Below are 18,975 nucleotides of genomic sequence, written 5' to 3'. Positions count from 1 at the left end.
TAGGAGCACTGAATAGGCACATAGGCCACTGAACACCCACCAATCAGAGACAAGCACACTGAACACCAATAGCACACTGAGCGCTGCACTGAAGACTTCAATAAAACAGGCAAACTAAACATCTCAATAAGAGTCGGTCATGCAGGCACATTGAATACTAACTTGAACACCAAGATCTTAGATAAGAGGTGGTTGAACAACAGCAAGATATAGCAAGATTATAGTCAAGGCACGTCTTGCAGACTGAACACAACACTGTCTGAACACAACACTTACAGTTTGGACACGACAAATGGCGGCTGAGCCCGACATGAACAAAAGTCCGACATGAACAAGTCCGCAGCTGTACTGAGCCCGGGTGTAAGGTTATAGAATAATGAAGTCCAATACAAAAGTCCAACACATCAACACGCTGGATGCTCGATGCACTGTTCAAGTCCATTTTGGCTGGATACCAACTGAATGTAACCATAATCATGGTGACTCTGATCCTACCTATCCAACATGGAGAATTCGGCAACTCTCAACTTACTAGATGCACCTCAGTGCTGCGGGATAAACCTCAACTTAGACGCAAGCGGTGAGTTGTACTGGATGGTCCAATATATAAGTCCGTCACTCAAGTGTCATAGGGCCATTTTTCTAACAGCATTCCTCCTCATCGCACAAGTACTTACTGCCACTGCCATTATATCCAACATGGAACTTGTATCTCAGTTCACTGAGGATGCTATTGCCAAGGAGGATCGTATCTGTGGTCGACCTGCTTGTGGTAGCATTATCCTGAAAGGCGCTCCATATCATTACATTGCCACTATTGTGCCTAGCCAGCCTGGTCGCTTCATCTGTAGGGCATGTTACTTGCGATATGCACAGAAGCTTTCGACATCAGTCCGACCCTCTTCAGTTCGCCCTTCTTGTAAGTACACTTAAATTTCCTATGTAATTTTTGGTCAATGACGCAATTGATTATATTTAGCTGCACAATCACTCCCTGATCCTGACGTCATACGGCAAAGTGTAAATGCTGCACAGCGCAGATGTAAGTCCCATTTCTCTACTTAGAACTTGTAATTACATCTCAATGGCGGAATTTCTTAGCTACTATCAACCCTCCTCGTGTGGTTCCTTTCCTATCTCAGCCCTCAAGTAGCGCTATGCATATGGGCCGCCTTCCAGGCCCAGATATTGCCGTGCCTTTATCGTGGCAACAACCACCAGTCAGTTCCAGCCAGAACAGGGTACCTGGTCCCACAGGGTACTCGGCGCACCATGCTCAATATAGTTTGGAGCGTGAGCGATGGGCTAAACTAGCATATGCTCCACCCCCTGCAGAGACTATCACATTAGAGATAACAGCTGTGTATGAGGGAAACTCACGGAAGAAAAGCGGACGTGGTATCAACTTCGGGGTATGATTTTTTCTATCTCTCTTGTGTTCTTATATTTCTAATGCGCATACCAGAATATATGTGAAGGAAAGAAGGATATTGATGCTCGCTTGGACGCCCCTAGTCTCATAGCGATTGCATTCGATACCATTCTACCCAAAATCCTCACATTCGGAAGGGGATTTCCATGGCGCTCTCATGAATTTGTCGTCCGAGATGCTGCCTGGGTTGACCTATCTGGGCATTTGCCCGCCATTCCATACTTTTTTGGCTCAGTGTTTGGTCCAATCTCGACGTGCGCCGAAGACGACGACTTTCAAGACTAAGAAATTCTCGCTCATGGTTGTTGTGCCTGCAGCGCAGTGGAGTGAGTATGAGGAATGGCTCGAAAGAACTGAAGAAGAGGTAAGATTTCACTTGTTCAAGGTGTTGCGCATCAACTAACTCATAGTTTTCTTAGGAAACCTTGCATGAACAGCTTCAACGACGCCGATCCATCCACACTGATATTGAAGATCAAGACCCTCATGCTGTCGGTACTGACTTGGACGACTATGAAGACCCAGACCCTTTTGCTGGGCAACTTGAAGAAGACGACGACCCTTTTGGTAATGACATGGAACCTCCATATAGTCTATCTACTGTGGTATGTGATCCTACCATTACTCAGTTGTTTGACGGCTCACAGCACCCACTCAGATGCGCACATCAGCAAAGCGAGCTCATGTTCGAGGCGAGAGTGACTCCACAAGTAGTACTGTCTCGCCTCCCCGTAAGAAGCTGGCGCATGTATTTCGCCTCCCTGACCGTGATGATCTCAAAGAGGCCTTGAAAAATGGAGGGTAGCATGGATGCTGCACGCGCACCTAAAGGTAAGAGTTCATTCTCATCTTAATTTCTAGAATCTAAATGCGCATTGAGTTTAGTTTATGATCTACGCAATGAGGACATCCAATTCCATCAAATCCCTGTGCGTCCACTAGCTGATATCTTGAAGACTCCTCAACACCGTTCATTTGAACTTGACATCTCCAATTCATCTATTGGCCAACTCACTATCGATGTCCCCCTTCGCAGCATGATTGGGATTGGTGCTTTCAAGACAGCACATCCAGGGTGGCTAACACTATCCCCTCTGTCCTCCAGTGGCCTTGGATCCCGCACTCAGCAGGATGTCATCGTTAAGCGGCCATTCTACAGACCTTCCTCTCACACCGGCGCTGCTGCCGGATCCAACACCCTCAAGATCGCACGTTATGCATTAGCAGATGAGCTCCAAAAGCTCTTAAATGAAAGTAACGTGTTGTACTGGGCGAAATCACTCCTTAACTTTACTTATGAATACATCGATCACTGTATCGATGCAGCATCAAGTCCTCCATCTTTCCAAATACCCCGCGTGCGCTTTGTGGATGCAGGGATTGCTTTAGCATTTTCTCATCACTTGTCGAACGCTCAGGGGACATCCAATCAAGCTCCCACAGCAGACGTTAAGGCAGGGACGTTTTCAGCGGTGTATCTCCTTGAGGAGCCAGTGACATTCGACAGTCCTGGTAATCAGACATTTACCAAGTTTATCCATAATAAGGACTGCGAACCGTCACTTGATGACGATGAATATGGCTATGACCTAGCCGTCTTTCTTGCTTTCACTCAGCACATTCAGTATGCGAAGACAGACGGTTTAGCCTTTGTTTCTGATTATCAAGGCAGCACAGCGCTTTTGACCGATCCTCAAATATTGACCCACCGGTGTGTTTATTTTCAGCTAGTATTAATTGCGACATTTGCTCATCACAGTTGCTTGTCTAGTTCGGTCGGTGATGGAAACGATCATTTTGGTGATGGAAACATCGCAAGCATGGTGGATGACTTTGAGACGAAGCATGTTTGTAACTATTACTGCAAGTGGCCAGGATTTGGATTGGAGGTATATGCTTAGGAGACATTTTGACGGACCTTGATACGAAAGTTTTAATAGACTGCGTCTGCCTCTTCCAAGTCAGAAAATATATATAATATACTAAAGAAGCTTGGTCACAAACTCACATTTTCATTGGCTCATTGTCTCCTGACCAATTTTTCACCTGACTTGCAACAATGTCACCTGACCGGAAAACGTGGCACTTTTTCCTCGACAGATTACGTAAGTCGAGGAAAAAGTGCCACGTTTTCCAGTCATGTGAGGTTGGTACTAGTACTTGTAAATAACTTATTTATTTCAGTTCGAAGTATACGGAGTCCTATTGCCTTATATGTGTTTGTGACATGACTAAGTGAGCGCGGCCGTCCTGTCTTCCATAGTTATTACTTAAATGAAACGCCGCGGCTATTGAGGTAGAGGGGGTTGTCGATGTGTGGACATTGTAAAAAAGGTCGACCCCTTCGCAGATCATCATCGCGATAATAATCAGATTCACATTTAAAAGACCGACGACCTGCTAGTCGCCTGAGATCGACTTTGCAAAGAAAACTTTTGTTGTCCTTTAAAGCTTTATCAACGATTGCAATCATGTCACCCCCCTGCGCAAGGCCGTGTTTTGCTCGCATACTCTGGCGGTCTTGGTAAATCAACTCTCCGCGTGTCTTGGCAAGGAGATCATAATAATCGTGAAGATCTGCAGACACCTCATGCATCCTGGCGTGGTTGATCGAGCAGGGCTATGAAGTTTACGCTTTCATGGCTGACGTTGGTCAGGAAGAGGTACTGAAAATTAAACAAAGCCTGGTGTTATCATTAATTAACTGTTTGTCAGGACTTCGAAGCGGCCAGAAAGAAAGCACTCAGTGTTGGTGCAAAGAAATTCTTTTTGGAGGTTTGACATTCTTCCAGCGGTCTGGGCGGTCTCGCTACTAGTCGCTTATTGTTCCTCAACTCGCAGGACCTCAAGCGCGAATTCGTCACACAGTTGATTTACCCTGCTGTGCAGGCAAACTGCATCTACGAGGTAATCGCCGTCTTCGGGCATTCAATATGTGCTGATTGTCATAATCAGAATGTATATCTACTTGGAACTTCTCTTGCTCGTCCTGTTATTGCTCGCGGTATGATGTCCATTGCAGCCAATGAAGGTTGCGAGTAAGCCTCGCCTTCATCTTTCACTCTTCGGCTCAATGACCTTCCATAAGCTATGTCTCACATGGCTGTACGGGCAAAGGGAATGATCAGGTTCGCTTTGAACTTGCCTTTTATGGTCTGAAGCCCGACATTAAAGTCATCGCCCCTTGGAGGCTTCCTGGTGATTCTGTTTCCCGAGCACAACAAATTTTCGTTAACCATTTGATGTCCAGAGTTCTATAATCGCTTCCCTGGCCGTCAAGCACTACTTGCATACGCAGCTGAGAAGCAAATTCCAGTGCAACAGACTGCCGCAAAACCATGGTCAACTGATGAGAACCTCTTCCATATCTCCTACGAAGCAGGAATCCTCGAGGACCCGAACACCACACCACCAAATGACATGTGGAAGCTCACCGCGTCTCTCGAGGATGCACCAGCGGAGCCTGAGCAGCTCTCAATTGAATTCAAGGCTGGTCTCCCTGTAAGGGTTGTTATCGCTGACCAAGCCCCTTTAACCGACGCCGTCGACATTTTCCTCGCACTTAATGCTGTCGCGAGGAAGCACGGTGTCGGCCGTATTGATATCGTCGAAAACCGATTCATCGGCGTCAAGTCTCGCGGTTGTTATGAGTCGCCTGGAGCGACTATTTTACGTGTCGCGCATATGGACATTGAAGGTCTCACACTCGACCGCAATGTTCGTGCTCTCCGTGACCAGTTCGTCACTATCGAACTGGGCCGCATTCTCTACAATGGTCATTTCTTCACCCCTGAGCGCGAGTTCGTCACCAGCGCTATTCCAGCGAGCCAGCGCACCGTCAACGGAACAGTGCGCTTGAAGCTCTACAAGGGCAATGTCGTTGTTATCGGCCGGTATTCTGATGAGGTGATGAATTTGATTCATGGCTTTCACGTTTCCTTACCCACTTTCTAGGGTCTGTATGATGAGCATCAATCCTCCATGGACGAGCTCGGTGGGTTTGAGCCGACAGATACCACGGGTTTCATTCAGATTGAAAGCATTCGTATCAAAAAGTATATTTCCAGCTTACTTATGTTTTAACCTACTCACTCACTTTTTTCAAGGTGGGGCCAGGCTAATGCTCGCAAGGGCCAAGCTGGCGTTGAACCAGAAGATGTTTATGGATCCCGCATCTAGTTGAATGCCCTGTTTCGGATCTCAAAGATGGAAAAAGATCTCGCTGATTGTAAATAGTGTTCTTTTATTGTAATACTAGGGTGCCGACAGATGCCTTACTTGTATTCAAACCTTCAATGCATCACAAACAATTCCTTTTTTTTTTTTGGACAAGTGAGTTCTACTATCATGGAATGAATAGTCCCAATCCTTGGATTAACCGAGAGTAAGTGAGGATCACGATATCCAACACTAACCCCAATTACCATGTGCTACTAGGTGCTGCATGATCGATACCATAAATCAACTTCTTGGGCTGGACCACGCCTTCGTTTGACTTCCGTAACACGAGCAGTACAAGGGCAATGGAGTTTGCAGTTCACGAAGCAAGGATTGCTTATGTGTCTAATATGTGACGTGCATATATGTATACAACTGCATAGTACTAGATAAGCACAGTTGTCAGTAGTTGACAGCTTGCCAATAGCAAAGCCAGCTTTCATGGCAACCTTAGACTCGTTGCTCAAACTATGGTGATGTCGTACTGGTAAGCACACTGCCATAGGCACTAGTCTGAACACTCAGTCCAACGATGAGCGGAAACGACCATAATAGGTCAATGTATTACCCCCTCGAGACAGCACAGCTATACTACTGCACAGCCGGATTACACGTATTGCATGCCCCCGCCCCAATAATCTACACAGATAAGTTATTACATGGAAAGAAAGCAAATAGTGCTCGACAACACATCATTACGATGTAGAGGAGACATGTGTATAGGTAATCGTTTGGAGACCAGAGGTAGCAATCTAAAGAGGGTTGTACCTACCGCGTAGAAGCGGTCGGAGAAGAGTTAGGGTGCTCGACAATAGCGCACGATCATGTGAGGGTCGTATTGAAGATACCGTTAGATTCAGTATACGGGTCGCCTGTAGTAGGACACAGGGAGGCCCAAGTATCTGGGAAGTCCAGTTAGCTTGCTTGAGATAACTAGCACGGCACTCATACTTGGAATACTCGCGGCGAGGATGGGAAGTTGATCCCGAGCTTCGGCCATGACCGCCGCAAAACCGCTGGAGAGAAGTCAGTGCATGGCTGAAATATTACTACTGCATACACACTTGTTCAAATGGAAGTCAATATGGCTGGTAAACACATCATGAGAGGCGTATCATGGAATACAACGAGAATACATGCTTACCAATGGAAGAACCATGGTCCAGCGTTGTCCGTAACGAAACGGAAAGTAACGTTATCCCCTTCGTTTCCCATACTTACGGTGTCTCTCCAGACTGGGTTAACGAAGTTTGGTGTGCTGTTGCCTGCAACTCTAACAACGGCAAATTTGTGCTGTCAGCTGCATTAGAACGGGGAATGACACGGGAAACGAAAGCACGACGCACTCCGTGAAGGTGCATAGGATGCTAGAACGATGATGAGTAATAGGAGTGAAAAGTACCAGGATGTGCTTACTGGACCGCCAGGAGCTAGACCCGTGTTGGGAAGGGTGATCTCTACTACCTTGTTCGGTGGAAGCTCGTATACGCTTCCATTCGGCAACAAATCGGAAGGATGTTGAGCCCCGCTGAGCATTTGTAACAAAACCGGCGTCGGAGGGTTATGGTACGTAACGTTGTTGATCGTGAAGAGGCCATTCACGTTACCGGCAACTAAGTTGATGTTGACGTCTGCTTTGCCAATCTCAGGGACACCAGGGGCCGGAATGCCCATCAAAGATGCAAGCAATCCTTCGTTGAATGGCAAGACGGAGGGCCCAGCAGAGCTCGTAGGATCTTCCTCGGGCGCACCCTTGTACCTGAGGATGGCTTGGTTCAAGCCATCTACAAACGTTGTGTTTCCAATGTTGGGTTGTGCGCGAACCCAGTAATTAGCCACAGGCTGGTTCGCTTGGACGACGACGGAGTAGCGCTGGCCAGCGAACACCGGAAGTATATCCACAAGCTCAGGGACAGTTTCGACGCCATCAGCTTCGATAATGGTCATGTTATGGCCATCGATAGTGAAGTTATATGATGCGTCACAAGAAAGACCAAGAATGCGGAACCGGTAACGCTTGCCCTGCTCGACATTAATGACGGAAAGAGGCGACATGGGTCCACCAGGGTAGCGCCCCAGACCATTGATGAGGGTGGAGTTGTCGGTGACGGGGCCGATGACCTTATCTAACACGGTCGTAGGTTCGTGAAACCTAAAGAAACTTGTAAGATTCGTAATGCAAAAGGCTGACAAGCCAACTCGTACCAGTCGGAAAGCGTCAGTACTGTGCTCTCTGTGCCAACACTAGTCAATGATCGGTCTAAACGTGAAAGTAAGGATACGAACCATCATCTACGTCATACAAGTCTTTGTGTGGATCATCAGGGTCATATATGATAATTGGTCCTCTAAGACCATCACCTGGACGTAAAGTTGTGTAGCAAAGGTTGCGAAGATAATCAGGGACACTTACAATATTGGGTGTGAAAATGCGAGTGATACCTGCCGTACGACATGCTTTAGTATTGCTCCTCCTTAGAAAATGGGGAGCACGAACCAATAGGTTCCCGTCTGGTTGGGTGCGCTAAATTCGTGGAGGAAAGAGCCATTTGGAGGGATCGGACACTGAGTGATGAACGAGGTACCATCTGCCCAGTTCGTCTTCTTTTGGTAAATGCCATGCCAGTGCTTTGAACGGCATCAGAGACCTTACGGTGGTAGAAAGAGTAAAGTACATACTACACTCGTCGATAAAGGCATGTCTTCGTCATGTAGTTGGTTCACAACATTGATGCTAAAGTTGTCATGCTTCGAAATATTCAGCGTTAGACATGAATAAAATGCTCGCACGAACCTTCTGCGCCATGATGATAGGGCCAGGGAAAATCCCTCCTGGGAGTGTAGCCCTGTACAGGAGGAAGATAAAGAGATACAGGGGAACATTTAAGCATTAACTCACGACCGATTAAAGCCGTCGGGCGCGATTACTCTATTAACGATAGTTAGTTCAGCGACAGGTCCGATTGTGGACGGGGGCGCGCTAGGGGGCGAACGCTGCAAGAGTTCAGAGTTGGATCTTGAAGTTATCGACACTGCATGTGACGAAGCAAGAAGACAGCCAGCGAGGACAGTATGGAGAAACATTATGAGCAGGGTGATATAAACTATGCTGCTGAACCCTGGCGGACGTGGAGATCAACTCGAAGGTAACGGAATAGACAAACCGAATCGTGTGCTGACTTCTTATATTCGGATCGAGCAACAAGCCTGTGGTGGCGGCATTTTAAGTCGAGAGTCAGTGGAGCTAAAGTTTGGGTTGCTAGTGCGGGCACAGATCACTCTGGTTGCGCGAAAAGACGGGCAGTGCACCGTGACATCGTGAAAAATATACCAAATGTCCAGTCTTTCGTATAGGAGTTAGTGGCTCTGAGTCAACCAAAGCTTGACAACAAGCGACGCACCGTGATCGGATAGTTGCAGTTAGAAGCAACCTGGAAAGTTCATGCAGTAATGTGCCTCATAGGACCAAAGGGATGAACATCGTGGCACTGGATTTGGAACCTTGGCAGTTTGCCGCTCGCACTTTCAGCGGACCAAAGCGCATGCCACATATCAAATGAAGCAGTCCGGACATTCAAGTTTGACTCGGAAAGCCTCTAATAATGTTTTCCATGGCTTGAAGCCGTTAGCTCTGACATGACAGTAGTTGACCAAGACTCACTAGCGAGCACTGGCATGAAACTGATATGCCGGTCACGGAAGGGTAACTACCAGGAGCCACCAGGATGGTGCATTTTGGGCCTTGGCAGTTCCGACTGTTCCTGCAATGATGGGAGTCAGTGCGTAATCAATAACTGTGTACCTTCGCATCGTCCTTTCAGCGCGTCCAAACCCGATATATCACACAAACTGACAATGATTTGTACTAGAACGCGGTGACCCCGTACATGGTGACCACTGACAGTTGTGTGCAGATGTCCCTCTCACCGCACTGCTGTGCTTCAAGCCGACGGCGCACTAGTCTCGATTCAGTAATGAGCTCATGATGGTGGATTCCTGTACTTGCAACGCTATGTAGCTAATGGAAGTTACCGTTTCGTGGGACACCTGTAATTATAACTTATTACTTGCGAAGCTATTTGCGGCCTCTCTCGAGCTCTTACATGTCCTGGACCTGGACGGTCCTTCAACTGGTAAGTATTTAGGAACCGAGAACCAATACCCAACGTATATTATAGCTAGACAAGGTAGGAAGACTTGTTCAAGTGCTGTCTTGCAACATATTGAGGTTATCTAAATTTGGTTTGTCACCACCATATCGCGCTCATAGGGCCCGGGTGTGCCTGAGTGCTAGTAGCTGTCAGAATGAGCTAGGCTGAGCACCACAGAGCCCCACGTACATAACAGGGGGGAATGTTAATGAAGAGGCAGTCCAATATAGATGCGGCATCTGAAGTACTGTTAACTAGGCCAAAAACAGTGTCAACAGCACGTGTGTACCATTCTAGTGAGGATATTCGAATGTGACTGAACTTGGCTTTGATGGGTTGGGTGAGTGGGTTTCCAGTTTCTCCGCGCCAGACGATGACCTCTCCTATCAGATCCCCGCTTGCTATGAATTCCCTAGTCTGTCGACGGCCTGCCTCATGGACGGGCTGGTCACCGGTGTATGCCTATCCTGTGATACCGCCAATACCAAAACCATACTATTATGCTCTTCTACTTTCTTCAACATAACGCCTGTCTTAAGTCCCAGAGAGAAACCGTGTTGTCGTCCGAGCCCATAACCATTCGTCTTCGATCGGAGAATACTGCAACGCGTTCTTTATGACCTTTAAACTCTCGAAGGAGTGTGGTACTTGGAATGAGCCTAGATATTACTAGAGGTTGATGGTGCTGAGCACCGTCGAGCTGGACTTTGGAGGGAATATTGTGGTTGTTTTTCTAACTTAGCTGCAGAGGTGCATGTATTGTGCATTTTGTGCTGCTTCATTGCGTTAACCTGCCTCTTTTCCATAGACGCGCAAGACATGAGGCGGTTCGCCATCACTGTTACAGAAAGAATGCTCACTAGTATTGTCACACCCACCTCCCTCGACAGTATACCCTCCCGGCGCCTCTGCAGCGTACACATGGGTCCGACTCTCGTCTCCACAGCTTCCAAAACTGCATCCCTTCCCACCCATTCGATTACGATAGTGCAGTCACTGCATCCAGGCGCTCGAATGCTATTTACCCTGGATGGTCGCATGAATATCATTGTTTCTTGTGTCCATCAGCTACTCCAGCACATTTCTATGTAACGTGTCTGAACGCATGCATATGGCAATGCCGCCTCTTCACCCCAAGATCTGCGTGTGCGCGTCTCATGCGCATTTTATCCGTCGCCTATGTCATGATATTTTCCAAAGGTGTCGTAACCTTGCTCCCAGCGCTCCGCTCGTCGCTCATCTGAGTCCCCAGCTCTGCCAACTGGTTTCATTTTGCTGCTTCGCCAATCTGCTCCTGAATTCATCCTCATTGGAACTATACACTATACAACTAGTGGTGCAACACGGTCGTCATTGTTACTACCTTCTGCGAGCTCTCACTTATGCGAACCCTGGATGTAATGACTGACCTGCCCATGGCATTAAGCGGCAGAAATCTGCCATTCCAGATGTGTTCGACAATATTTGCACCGAATTCGTCTGCAACGCCCTCGAGCGATTCCTACTCTACGGTGGTCAAAAACGCAAGCTCCACTGACTCGACTAAACCGCGATGAACTTTACACCATTGCACCAGCGACAAGCGAGGACGAGGCTAGTTGTTTGAGTCGTGTGATTGTAGAACGCTATTTGACCCAAGAACAATTTACAGGTTTATTTTCTACCTATACAAACAAGGACTCACCTTCGGTCTTTTATAGGTACGATTGTTGATATTGAATCCGTCATAGCGCCAGAAATTATTTTTATCAATCTGATACCTGCTTCCGTTTTGAAGGCCGACAACGCCGCGAAATGAAGCAGAGGTCGCCATGGTGCTGACACAGCGGGGGTTTCGACATTTTGCCACTAGTGAAATCACATTCGAAATGCAATCCAGAGCGCTCCAGAGCGTTCCAGGCTAGGTCTAGAATGCTTTAGCCCTAAATTTGCTTTTGATTGAAGTTTTGCAAAAGGTAAAATGTCCAAACATCCTATGTGTGAGCGCTGCAAAAAGGAGATGGAGCATGGATGCGCAACAACACAGCATGACGCAGCAGACGGAAAGAGCTGTCGGAAGCAATGCATGGCGTGGTGGACGCTATCGCCAGCGGGATCTCGTGCTTATATCTACATATTGTAAGGACGGAGCGTTTGATGCCGCGGAACCAATTCGTGTCGTCGCCATGTGCGGGCTCCACCCGAACCCCCCTTCCGCTCCACTTTGGCGTAGGCATGTACATGATGTACTCCACCTCAGCTCCTTTGTTTTTTAAAATGGTTGCCGCTGCGACCTCAGCTGATCGGCAGTTAGTCTCTATTTCCACGATGATGACTGCGCTCGGACGTGCTCATATCCGATGCATCGCAACACTACTGTACGGTTATAATAATTGATATCAGAGAGTATTGGCTACCCATGTCATCGAGCACTCGTAAGCACCCGTCTTACTTACAAAACTGAGTTATGCAACCTATGTACTACGTTAACCGGAGGTATTAGAGCCTCGTTTAAATACAGGGGTGTTTAAGTCGTCAACTGCCCGTGAACGTTTGAACCGTCATCTTCTTCATCAACACAATTGCAACACAATGTCTAAAGTTCAGTACCGTTCCCTTGGCAAGTCTGGTCTTAAAGTCTCCGTGCCAATTGTAAGTTAGAAAACGTTTGTTGCTTGCGCATAGCACTCACCATTCATTAATATCCATTCTTCATAGCTTGGTGCGATGAGCTTCGGATCGTCGAAATGGGCTGTACGTGATTGTTGTTTTCTGTTCCGTTCACGGTGTACCACATCCTCAACCTCTTACAGTCCTGGGTCCTCGACGAGGAGCCGTCTATCGAAATCATGAAGGCTGCTTGGGACCTTGGTGTCAACACTATCGACACCGCCAACATTTACTCAAACGGCGAGTCAGAACGCCTCATCGCTAAGTTCATCAAAAAGGTGTGGCTTACGATGTCCTAAATTTACATTCATTGATGGTATCGCATGAACTCTATAGTACAACATTCCTCGCCCCCAGATCATAATCGCCACCAAGTGCAATGGTCTCGTCGCCAACGATCTTTCCATCCAAGGATTCCTCATGCCTCATTTCAAAAAGCTGCCCGAGTACGTTAACCAATCTGGCCTGTCTCGTGCTGCAATCTTCAATGCTGTCGACGCGTCCCTTGCTCGTCTCGAGACCCCATACATCGATCTCTTGCAGATCCACCGCTTCGACCCTTCAGTCACCCCTGAGGAGACCATGAAAGCACTTCACGACCTCGTGCAGAGCGGTAAAGTCCGTTATATCGGTGCTAGCTCCATGCGCTGCTGGCAGTTTGCTATGTTGAATGATGTGGCCGTTCGCAATGGTTGGACAACGTTCGTCAGCATGCAGGATGAGTACTCGCTACTCTACCGCGAGGAGGTGTGTTCCTGAAAATCACGACATTTGCTCGCCAGTTTGACATTACGTTTAGGAACGAGAAATGCTCGCTTATTGCAAACACAACGGTATCGGTGTCATACCCTGGGCTCCTCTAGCTTCTGGTGTGCTCGCCCGTCCCGTTGGCACAGAGACGACGCGTCTCAATTCTACCAAGGGAACTATTTGGGAGAAAAAGTTGAGCAGTGCAGACGCGACTATCGTCAACCGCGTCGAAGAGCTTGCCAAGAAGAAGAATTGCAAGATGAGCCAGATTGCGCTGGCCTGGGTTGCATCAAAGGTGTCGAGTCCCATCGTAGGTATCAGCTCTGTACAGAGGTTGCAGGAGAGTATCATTGAGGAAATTGAGCTCACCCCGGAGGAAATAAAATACCTGGAGGAGCCGTGCGTATTCTGCTTGCTTGTTGATTCGAGATGAGACTGACGACACCTTTATAGGTATGAGCCCAAGGCCATCCGTGGCCACCTTTAGGTGATCGTGGCCAACCTAGATGTCAGCCAAACTTTGTAGCACTGTATTACCACCATCACCGCAATGCATTGAGTGGAGAATGAGGTCCGAAGTGATTCCGGTCCTAGAACAAAATGTAAGCAAAGCGAAAGATATCATGTAGTTACTACGCACCCCATCATTTTCTGGCCCACTCACTTCCTCTAAACCTGCCTGCGCGCTGTCAACATCTTGCCTATGACGGTCGATACTTCCTCCCTTGTATGTTATAGATAGATTGTAGAAAAGTCCGGTTCCAGTTGATGGGTCTTAGCACATTGCAATCATGCAGAAAAGACAGTCGAATCAAGACTCGCATCATCGAGTCGAATTACAGCAGGGATATCAGAAAAGATCCGAGGACTTTATAAGGAGATATAAGTAATCGAAGAAGGCACATGTGGACACAACTAAGATGTGAGAGAATAAACACTCTGCCGATGGTGGCCGGTTTGGAGTCTGGTAAATTCGCGGGCCATTAATATGCAGTGTCTGATGTAAGTTTGAAATTTTTTGTGGGGTTGCTAATTCTAAAAGACTGATGTGACAACGACTATACTATATATGTGTTAACTAAATCCGATGGCACGAGTGTCCATGTGCAGCTTTGCGGTCTTAAGCGAATGACGAGGACTGAGCGTACCGGTGAGCCAATAACATACCGCTTCAACTTTATGTAGATATTAACAATATGAACTGAAATACCCGGCACGTCCATGAAACCCCTCTAGCAGCAAGAAAACACGACCTGCCACCTACACGTCTCGGCGGTCTACCTAAGTGCGCTCTCACCACAGTCGAAGCTATGTTTGACCAGTTGTAACTGTGGGTGCATACGGACAACTTAACATGAAAAATATAACTTGCACGAAACGTAGCTTGTGCCGTCTATCTCTGTGATGAAGTACGCAATAAGGAATTCGTGAGCTGGTGATTGCAAAATTTTGCAGTGTTGAAGTTTTTGCAGGAACGTGGACTCTTTCGAAATGACAAGATGCAGACTAAGAACCTCGCCGGTCCAGAAAATGGCATTGGTTCGGTCATTGGAGTGAGTGGGAAAAAAAGGTTGGATGTTGGGAGGGAGCGGATCTGGCGGATCGTTCGACGGGGTCCTTGAATATTTGAAGGAAGTTCTTGACCACTGCAGAAACTTGTTGTAGAATGTATTCAGTCATGGTTTCATTGAGAGATTAGTGTAATATTAGGGGCCTCTTTTAAGGGGTGATGTGACGTGTGACGTTGCTTAGAGAGGGTCTAATCGACTCGCTATGTATTGACGCTGCACTGGGAATGACCGAGTGGACAATGATTAGTCTTAAGGCAAAAGGGCTCGACTAATCAATTAGAGTGCGCTTGCATATGGACGGGGATGGGTGAGAGGGTCTGCTGAATGAGAAGTGGACTTCAAAGAGTAAGTGGCAGACAACGAGGTTGGGTGCTGAAGATGATGTCGAGAGGAGCGTGAGTTTTGACTGGGGAAGGTCTGGTTTTGCCAGACCGCGGCCGTAGGTGCAATCTGGGAGGGTTTTTTGGACGCAGCGTTCGGAGTCAGCGAGAAGTTGAGAACAAGCTGAGCGCGGAGAATAAACCAAACCTTCTGAGCGTGAAAAGGTTAGTCTCGAGTTGCGGGAAGAGGGAAGAAAAACCGCAAAGAGGAAAAACGAGATCACACCAGAGAAACGGAGCACGGCTCGACTTCCTCTTCGAGGAACTGAACTCAGACCACACGAGACGTAGGCGCAAGAAAACAGCACATATTGCAAGGGGGGAACGGTAAGGAATAACAGGAACAGAGACAGCTATACACGAGAAAATGCAGTAAGTATTAGGTAGGGAATGCGAGCGTTGGAAAATCGAGCATGATGGATTCTAAGCGGGGGATTGCAAGGGGGGAGTTAATGAGCAGTAGAAATGAAAAGTGGAAGGATGGATTCGATCTGACGCCGTACAAGGGAAAGCACGTGATTCCAACGACCCTGGCGCCGACGTTTGGGTGGACCTTCTAATAGCAGTTCTGTGGCTCCCGGCTCCACCAATGCGGAAGGCGTGACCCGGCATGCTGGGGTGGTCCCGGCAGAGACCCAGATTTCGTTGCGGACGTGCAAGAAACCACGGTTTGGTCAATGGTGACCAGGAGCCTTCTGCAGTTCGAAGGAGAAGAGAGGGGCATGCGACGGAATGTTGAGGTTGCTTTGCAAATGGTGAATGAGGGTGTTGAGAGGGCCAGTGGGATGCTATGCGCCCAGTGATACTGATAGTGGCACCTTCTGTATTGGTCGTTTTTGTCCAAGGAATTGGAATGAAGCGTCCTTGAGATTATCCGGTCCTTCACTAATTTTCTACGTACACGAATCATCTTGTTTGTCCCCAAGTTCACGTCCGCTTTTATGCAAAGTCAGCTGGTATATATCTGTGTATGCTACTAACTTGTATCGTTAAGGTACAAACGAAAACCGCTCAGAAAATTTTAGAATAATCCATACAACTACAGTATCTCTAGTGTCCTAATGACCATCATGTCGTCAACAGAAGTCATGTCTTTTACCTGTGCAATGATATCATGATCCGACGCGATCCTCTTGAATTCCCCGTCGCGCTGCCGCGCTAACAACAAATGCACTAAAAGGCTGTCCAAGGCGAACAATCAATCGCAATGCTCGCGAGTGAGAATCCGAATAAATCGGTTCAGTTTGTGCAGGGAGTGAATCGTGCGACGAAGATTCGGGTACGGACTGATCTTCTGCTCTCCGTGTATCGTCTGCAGGGTCATGCAACTCAAGGAGACGGCGACTCCATGGACGAACAAGCAAGATTGTTTGCCAAGCGGGGCGGCGGCCTTACAGGCGAGAATGGGATCAACTTGTCTGCCGTGGTGATTTGCAAGTCGTGAGCCCGCCTGATTTGAGTTCATACGAATATGTATCCTGGTCTCGACCTCGCCTCCACCTAGCTTCTGTGACTGGGAATACGATGCAAGGCAGATGTACCGGCGGTACGCGAAACGGGGAGCGCTCAGGTAGTCAAGTGTCTGATATAATTTTGAAGCCGATTCTACAGCCACAATACCTCGCAGCGAGGAGACCGATGACTGAATCTCATCTTCGGATAGAGATGGCAGCTTGCATGGTGGAGCTTCATATGAAGTGATGTCGGCTGGTAGACAGCTGTTGAACTCCGATGACTTTCCGACCCAGTCCAGGGCTTGTGGTGTCGCCCGACTGAGTTACGATTTCCTGCAGGAGCCGCCCGAGTGCGTTCTGCTTCTTCTCACCATAATCAACACGTAGGCGGACGCCAAAGACGCCGGATAATGAGTATGCGATGTCTTCTTGCAGCGTGGTAATACGTGTCGACGCCCACTGAAGTTTCTCTCGGATGTCTCTCATCCCAGGACGGAAGGCCATGACGGCTCGCCGATCTATGCCTGTCGCGTACTCCAACTCTTGCATGATCGCGACGGAATCTTTGTGGTTGGGAGTGCGATCGTCGAGATAAAGAGTCCAATCTTTCTGATAGAATAGAATGATGTTGGGGTGCGAGGAATTCTTGAACCGTCCATCCGCGTGTGTTCCAAACGCTATTTGCCAGTGCGCCAGACTTTGACGAAGCTGGAACATCCGAGAGGTATACAACTGTGAGCGCGGAGTGGGTGATACCAGACGAAACATGGAGTTGACCGATTCTTGGAGCTCAACATTGTTGCTCTTGTCAATACAGCATGTATCACTCCATGCCCAGCGATAGCCCAAATCACGAGCAGTTTTGCAGAAGGACTGCAATTTTGTGATTGCCGCCAACCGGATCCAGCTTATAGACGACCTTGCCCTGAATATCCTGCAGTAGCGGTTCCTTGCCTTCCCACCTATGCGATAACATGGCATATTGGAAATACGTCATCACCACTTCTTTGATGCGCTTCGTTCGGAAGTCAGAATGCGTGATTGTTGATGATACAAGCTCCTTGTACTCTATGCTCGATTTGAAGGTGCGTATCTGCGCCTCTCGATCGCATAAGAGTCCGGTAGTAGTGTCGAGTACACGCATCGGAGCATTGTCAAGTTGAGTATCGATGATCTTTCGAATAGCGCAGTCCACTTCGGATGGACCGAGATACTGCTCGCGCAAACTCTGCAGAAATAATTAAAGCATGTTGGCATCTGAGTTATTGGGGCTTACTTCGTGTCTCAGCGTCGGAAGTACGATCCAATTTTGAGAGCATCGTTTGGAAAGCCGCAATAGCTTCATCATAACGCTGTGCGCCATGAAATGCTGCATGCTTCAACCTGTATCCAACATGAGACGAAGGGTCGAGTTGGATGACCTGTGTATCATCACAATGAGCATAGGTTAAGAAACAATGAATGCCATAGCACCTTCTGCGCATCGAGAAGTGCTTCCATCCATAGCTTTTTCCCAACTTTTCCTTACAACGATTTGCAAAGACAGCATCGGATGGAGAAGGTAGGGTCGATCGCCGTCGGGTATAGGTCGATAGCCCTGTCGCAATTGCGTGCAGCGAGGGCAACATTTCCGCTGGTAGAGAAGGGCGCGCTGCATTTTTCCGTGAAAGCTGAGTGAAATGGGGGTGAGAATTGTAGCCTGCGCGACATTGCGAACTCCTAACTTGCCGTTGGACCATTCAAACCAGTTGCCCGTCGTTGTGTCGTCGATGTTGTGAATCATGTATCGGAATGATTTCACGGCATCTTGAAGTTTACCTGCCCGAAGGAGTGCATCACAGTGCTTCTGGTGTGCCTTTTGCCACAATGACTCCAGGTCCCAGCCAAAGAGCTGGAAAAGACAATCAGTTATGAAAAGCATTGTGTATGCATCATCCTAACGCACCACGACCAAGTCCTCGTATATCTCATGAATGAATTTCGATGAGAAAGCGCCGGAGTTGATAGCAGCAGTGAAATGGCCGCGGCTTCATCGTGACGCGCGCCATCCAAGGCTTTGAGTCCAAGTTCAACACATAGGTATGCCTAGTGTGCGAGTTGTAAAGATGAGTAAACGTGGATGCTAGGTACTTACTTGCACGACACGACATGCGAGAGTATCGGCATTCGGACAACCGGTAGTGAGTTCTTTGAGGAGCAGGTTTGCCTCGTCATGTTGATCTGCGTTGAACAGCGCGATAACCTGAAATACGTGAGAAAGCGGACCACTATGCGAAGCAAGACTGTAACATACCTTGATCAAGAGCAGGAAATGAATGGTTTCTGAGTCTTGGTCCGTGGTACATGGATGCAACATCAAATGCTGCCCTT

At 47.9% G+C, this 18,975-nt stretch overlaps 6 protein-coding genes across 6 annotated transcripts; 3 read left to right on the top strand and 3 right to left on the bottom strand.

Moving 5' to 3' along the window:
• Positions 1-699: 699 nt before the first annotated feature.
• DFJ58DRAFT_847354 (uncharacterized protein) lies at positions 700-3,333 on the top strand (the record flags this gene model as incomplete). The annotated part of the gene is made up of 10 exons (XM_041393447.1): positions 700-919; positions 980-1,042; positions 1,102-1,412; positions 1,466-1,618; positions 1,668-1,796; positions 1,852-2,037; positions 2,091-2,180; positions 2,233-2,263; positions 2,318-3,143; positions 3,192-3,333. The coding sequence occupies 10 exons, from the start codon at positions 700-702 to the stop codon at positions 3,331-3,333; spliced, it is 2,151 nt and encodes a 716-aa protein (XP_041236536.1).
• A 158-nt stretch (positions 3,334-3,491) lies between these two features.
• On the top strand, positions 3,492-5,751 carry DFJ58DRAFT_908581 (putative argininosuccinate synthase; the record flags this gene model as incomplete). The annotated part of the gene is made up of 10 exons (XM_041395115.1): positions 3,492-3,537; positions 3,924-3,956; positions 4,016-4,095; positions 4,148-4,207; positions 4,274-4,339; positions 4,388-4,470; positions 4,521-4,630; positions 4,683-5,338; positions 5,387-5,487; positions 5,539-5,751. The coding sequence occupies 10 exons, from the start codon at positions 3,492-3,494 to the stop codon at positions 5,609-5,611; spliced, it is 1,308 nt and encodes a 435-aa protein (XP_041236535.1). The 3' UTR covers positions 5,612-5,751.
• A 629-nt stretch (positions 5,752-6,380) lies between these two features.
• Positions 6,381-8,981, bottom strand: DFJ58DRAFT_200046 (laccase). Its single transcript, XM_041379196.1, has 13 exons — positions 8,550-8,981; positions 8,445-8,496; positions 8,330-8,398; positions 8,148-8,278; positions 8,064-8,092; positions 7,937-8,011; positions 7,856-7,883; positions 7,067-7,802; positions 6,997-7,017; positions 6,795-6,943; positions 6,715-6,738; positions 6,602-6,666; positions 6,381-6,552 (listed from the first exon to the last, which is right to left on the bottom strand). Exons 1-13 carry the CDS (start codon positions 8,732-8,734, stop codon positions 6,473-6,475), a joined length of 1,644 nt encoding a protein of 547 aa, XP_041236534.1. The 5' UTR covers positions 8,735-8,981; the 3' UTR covers positions 6,381-6,472.
• A 3,397-nt stretch (positions 8,982-12,378) lies between these two features.
• Positions 12,379-13,770, top strand: DFJ58DRAFT_820395 (NADP-dependent oxidoreductase domain-containing protein). The gene is made up of 6 exons (XM_041391961.1): positions 12,379-12,432; positions 12,499-12,534; positions 12,594-12,728; positions 12,787-13,197; positions 13,250-13,599; positions 13,654-13,770. The coding sequence occupies exons 2-6, from the start codon at positions 12,508-12,510 to the stop codon at positions 13,685-13,687; spliced, it is 957 nt and encodes a 318-aa protein (XP_041236533.1). The 5' UTR covers positions 12,379-12,432; positions 12,499-12,507; the 3' UTR covers positions 13,688-13,770.
• A 2,930-nt stretch (positions 13,771-16,700) lies between these two features.
• On the bottom strand, positions 16,701-17,988 carry DFJ58DRAFT_750031 (uncharacterized protein). Its single transcript, XM_041387713.1, has 3 exons — positions 17,882-17,988; positions 17,525-17,833; positions 16,701-17,478 (listed from the first exon to the last, which is right to left on the bottom strand). The coding sequence occupies exons 1-3, from the start codon at positions 17,978-17,980 to the stop codon at positions 16,840-16,842; spliced, it is 1,047 nt and encodes a 348-aa protein (XP_041236532.1). The 5' UTR covers positions 17,981-17,988; the 3' UTR covers positions 16,701-16,839.
• Positions 17,989-18,052: 64 nt separating this feature from the next.
• On the bottom strand, positions 18,053-18,975 carry DFJ58DRAFT_750030 (uncharacterized protein; the record flags this gene model as incomplete). Its single annotated transcript, XM_041387712.1, has 4 exons — positions 18,899-18,975; positions 18,740-18,847; positions 18,547-18,690; positions 18,053-18,496 (listed from the first exon to the last, which is right to left on the bottom strand). The coding sequence occupies exons 1-4, from the start codon at positions 18,959-18,961 to the stop codon at positions 18,053-18,055; spliced, it is 759 nt and encodes a 252-aa protein (XP_041236531.1). The 5' UTR covers positions 18,962-18,975.

The sequence above is a fragment of the Suillus subalutaceus genome, assembly GCF_016647625.1.
Source record: "Suillus subalutaceus strain FC151 chromosome Unknown DFJ58scaffold_216, whole genome shotgun sequence".
In the NCBI taxonomy this organism is placed as follows: Eukaryota; Fungi; Basidiomycota; class Agaricomycetes; order Boletales; family Suillaceae; genus Suillus; species Suillus subalutaceus.
The sequence above is the reverse complement of the archived record's forward strand: the minus strand, read 5'-3'. Positions and strand labels throughout refer to the sequence as shown.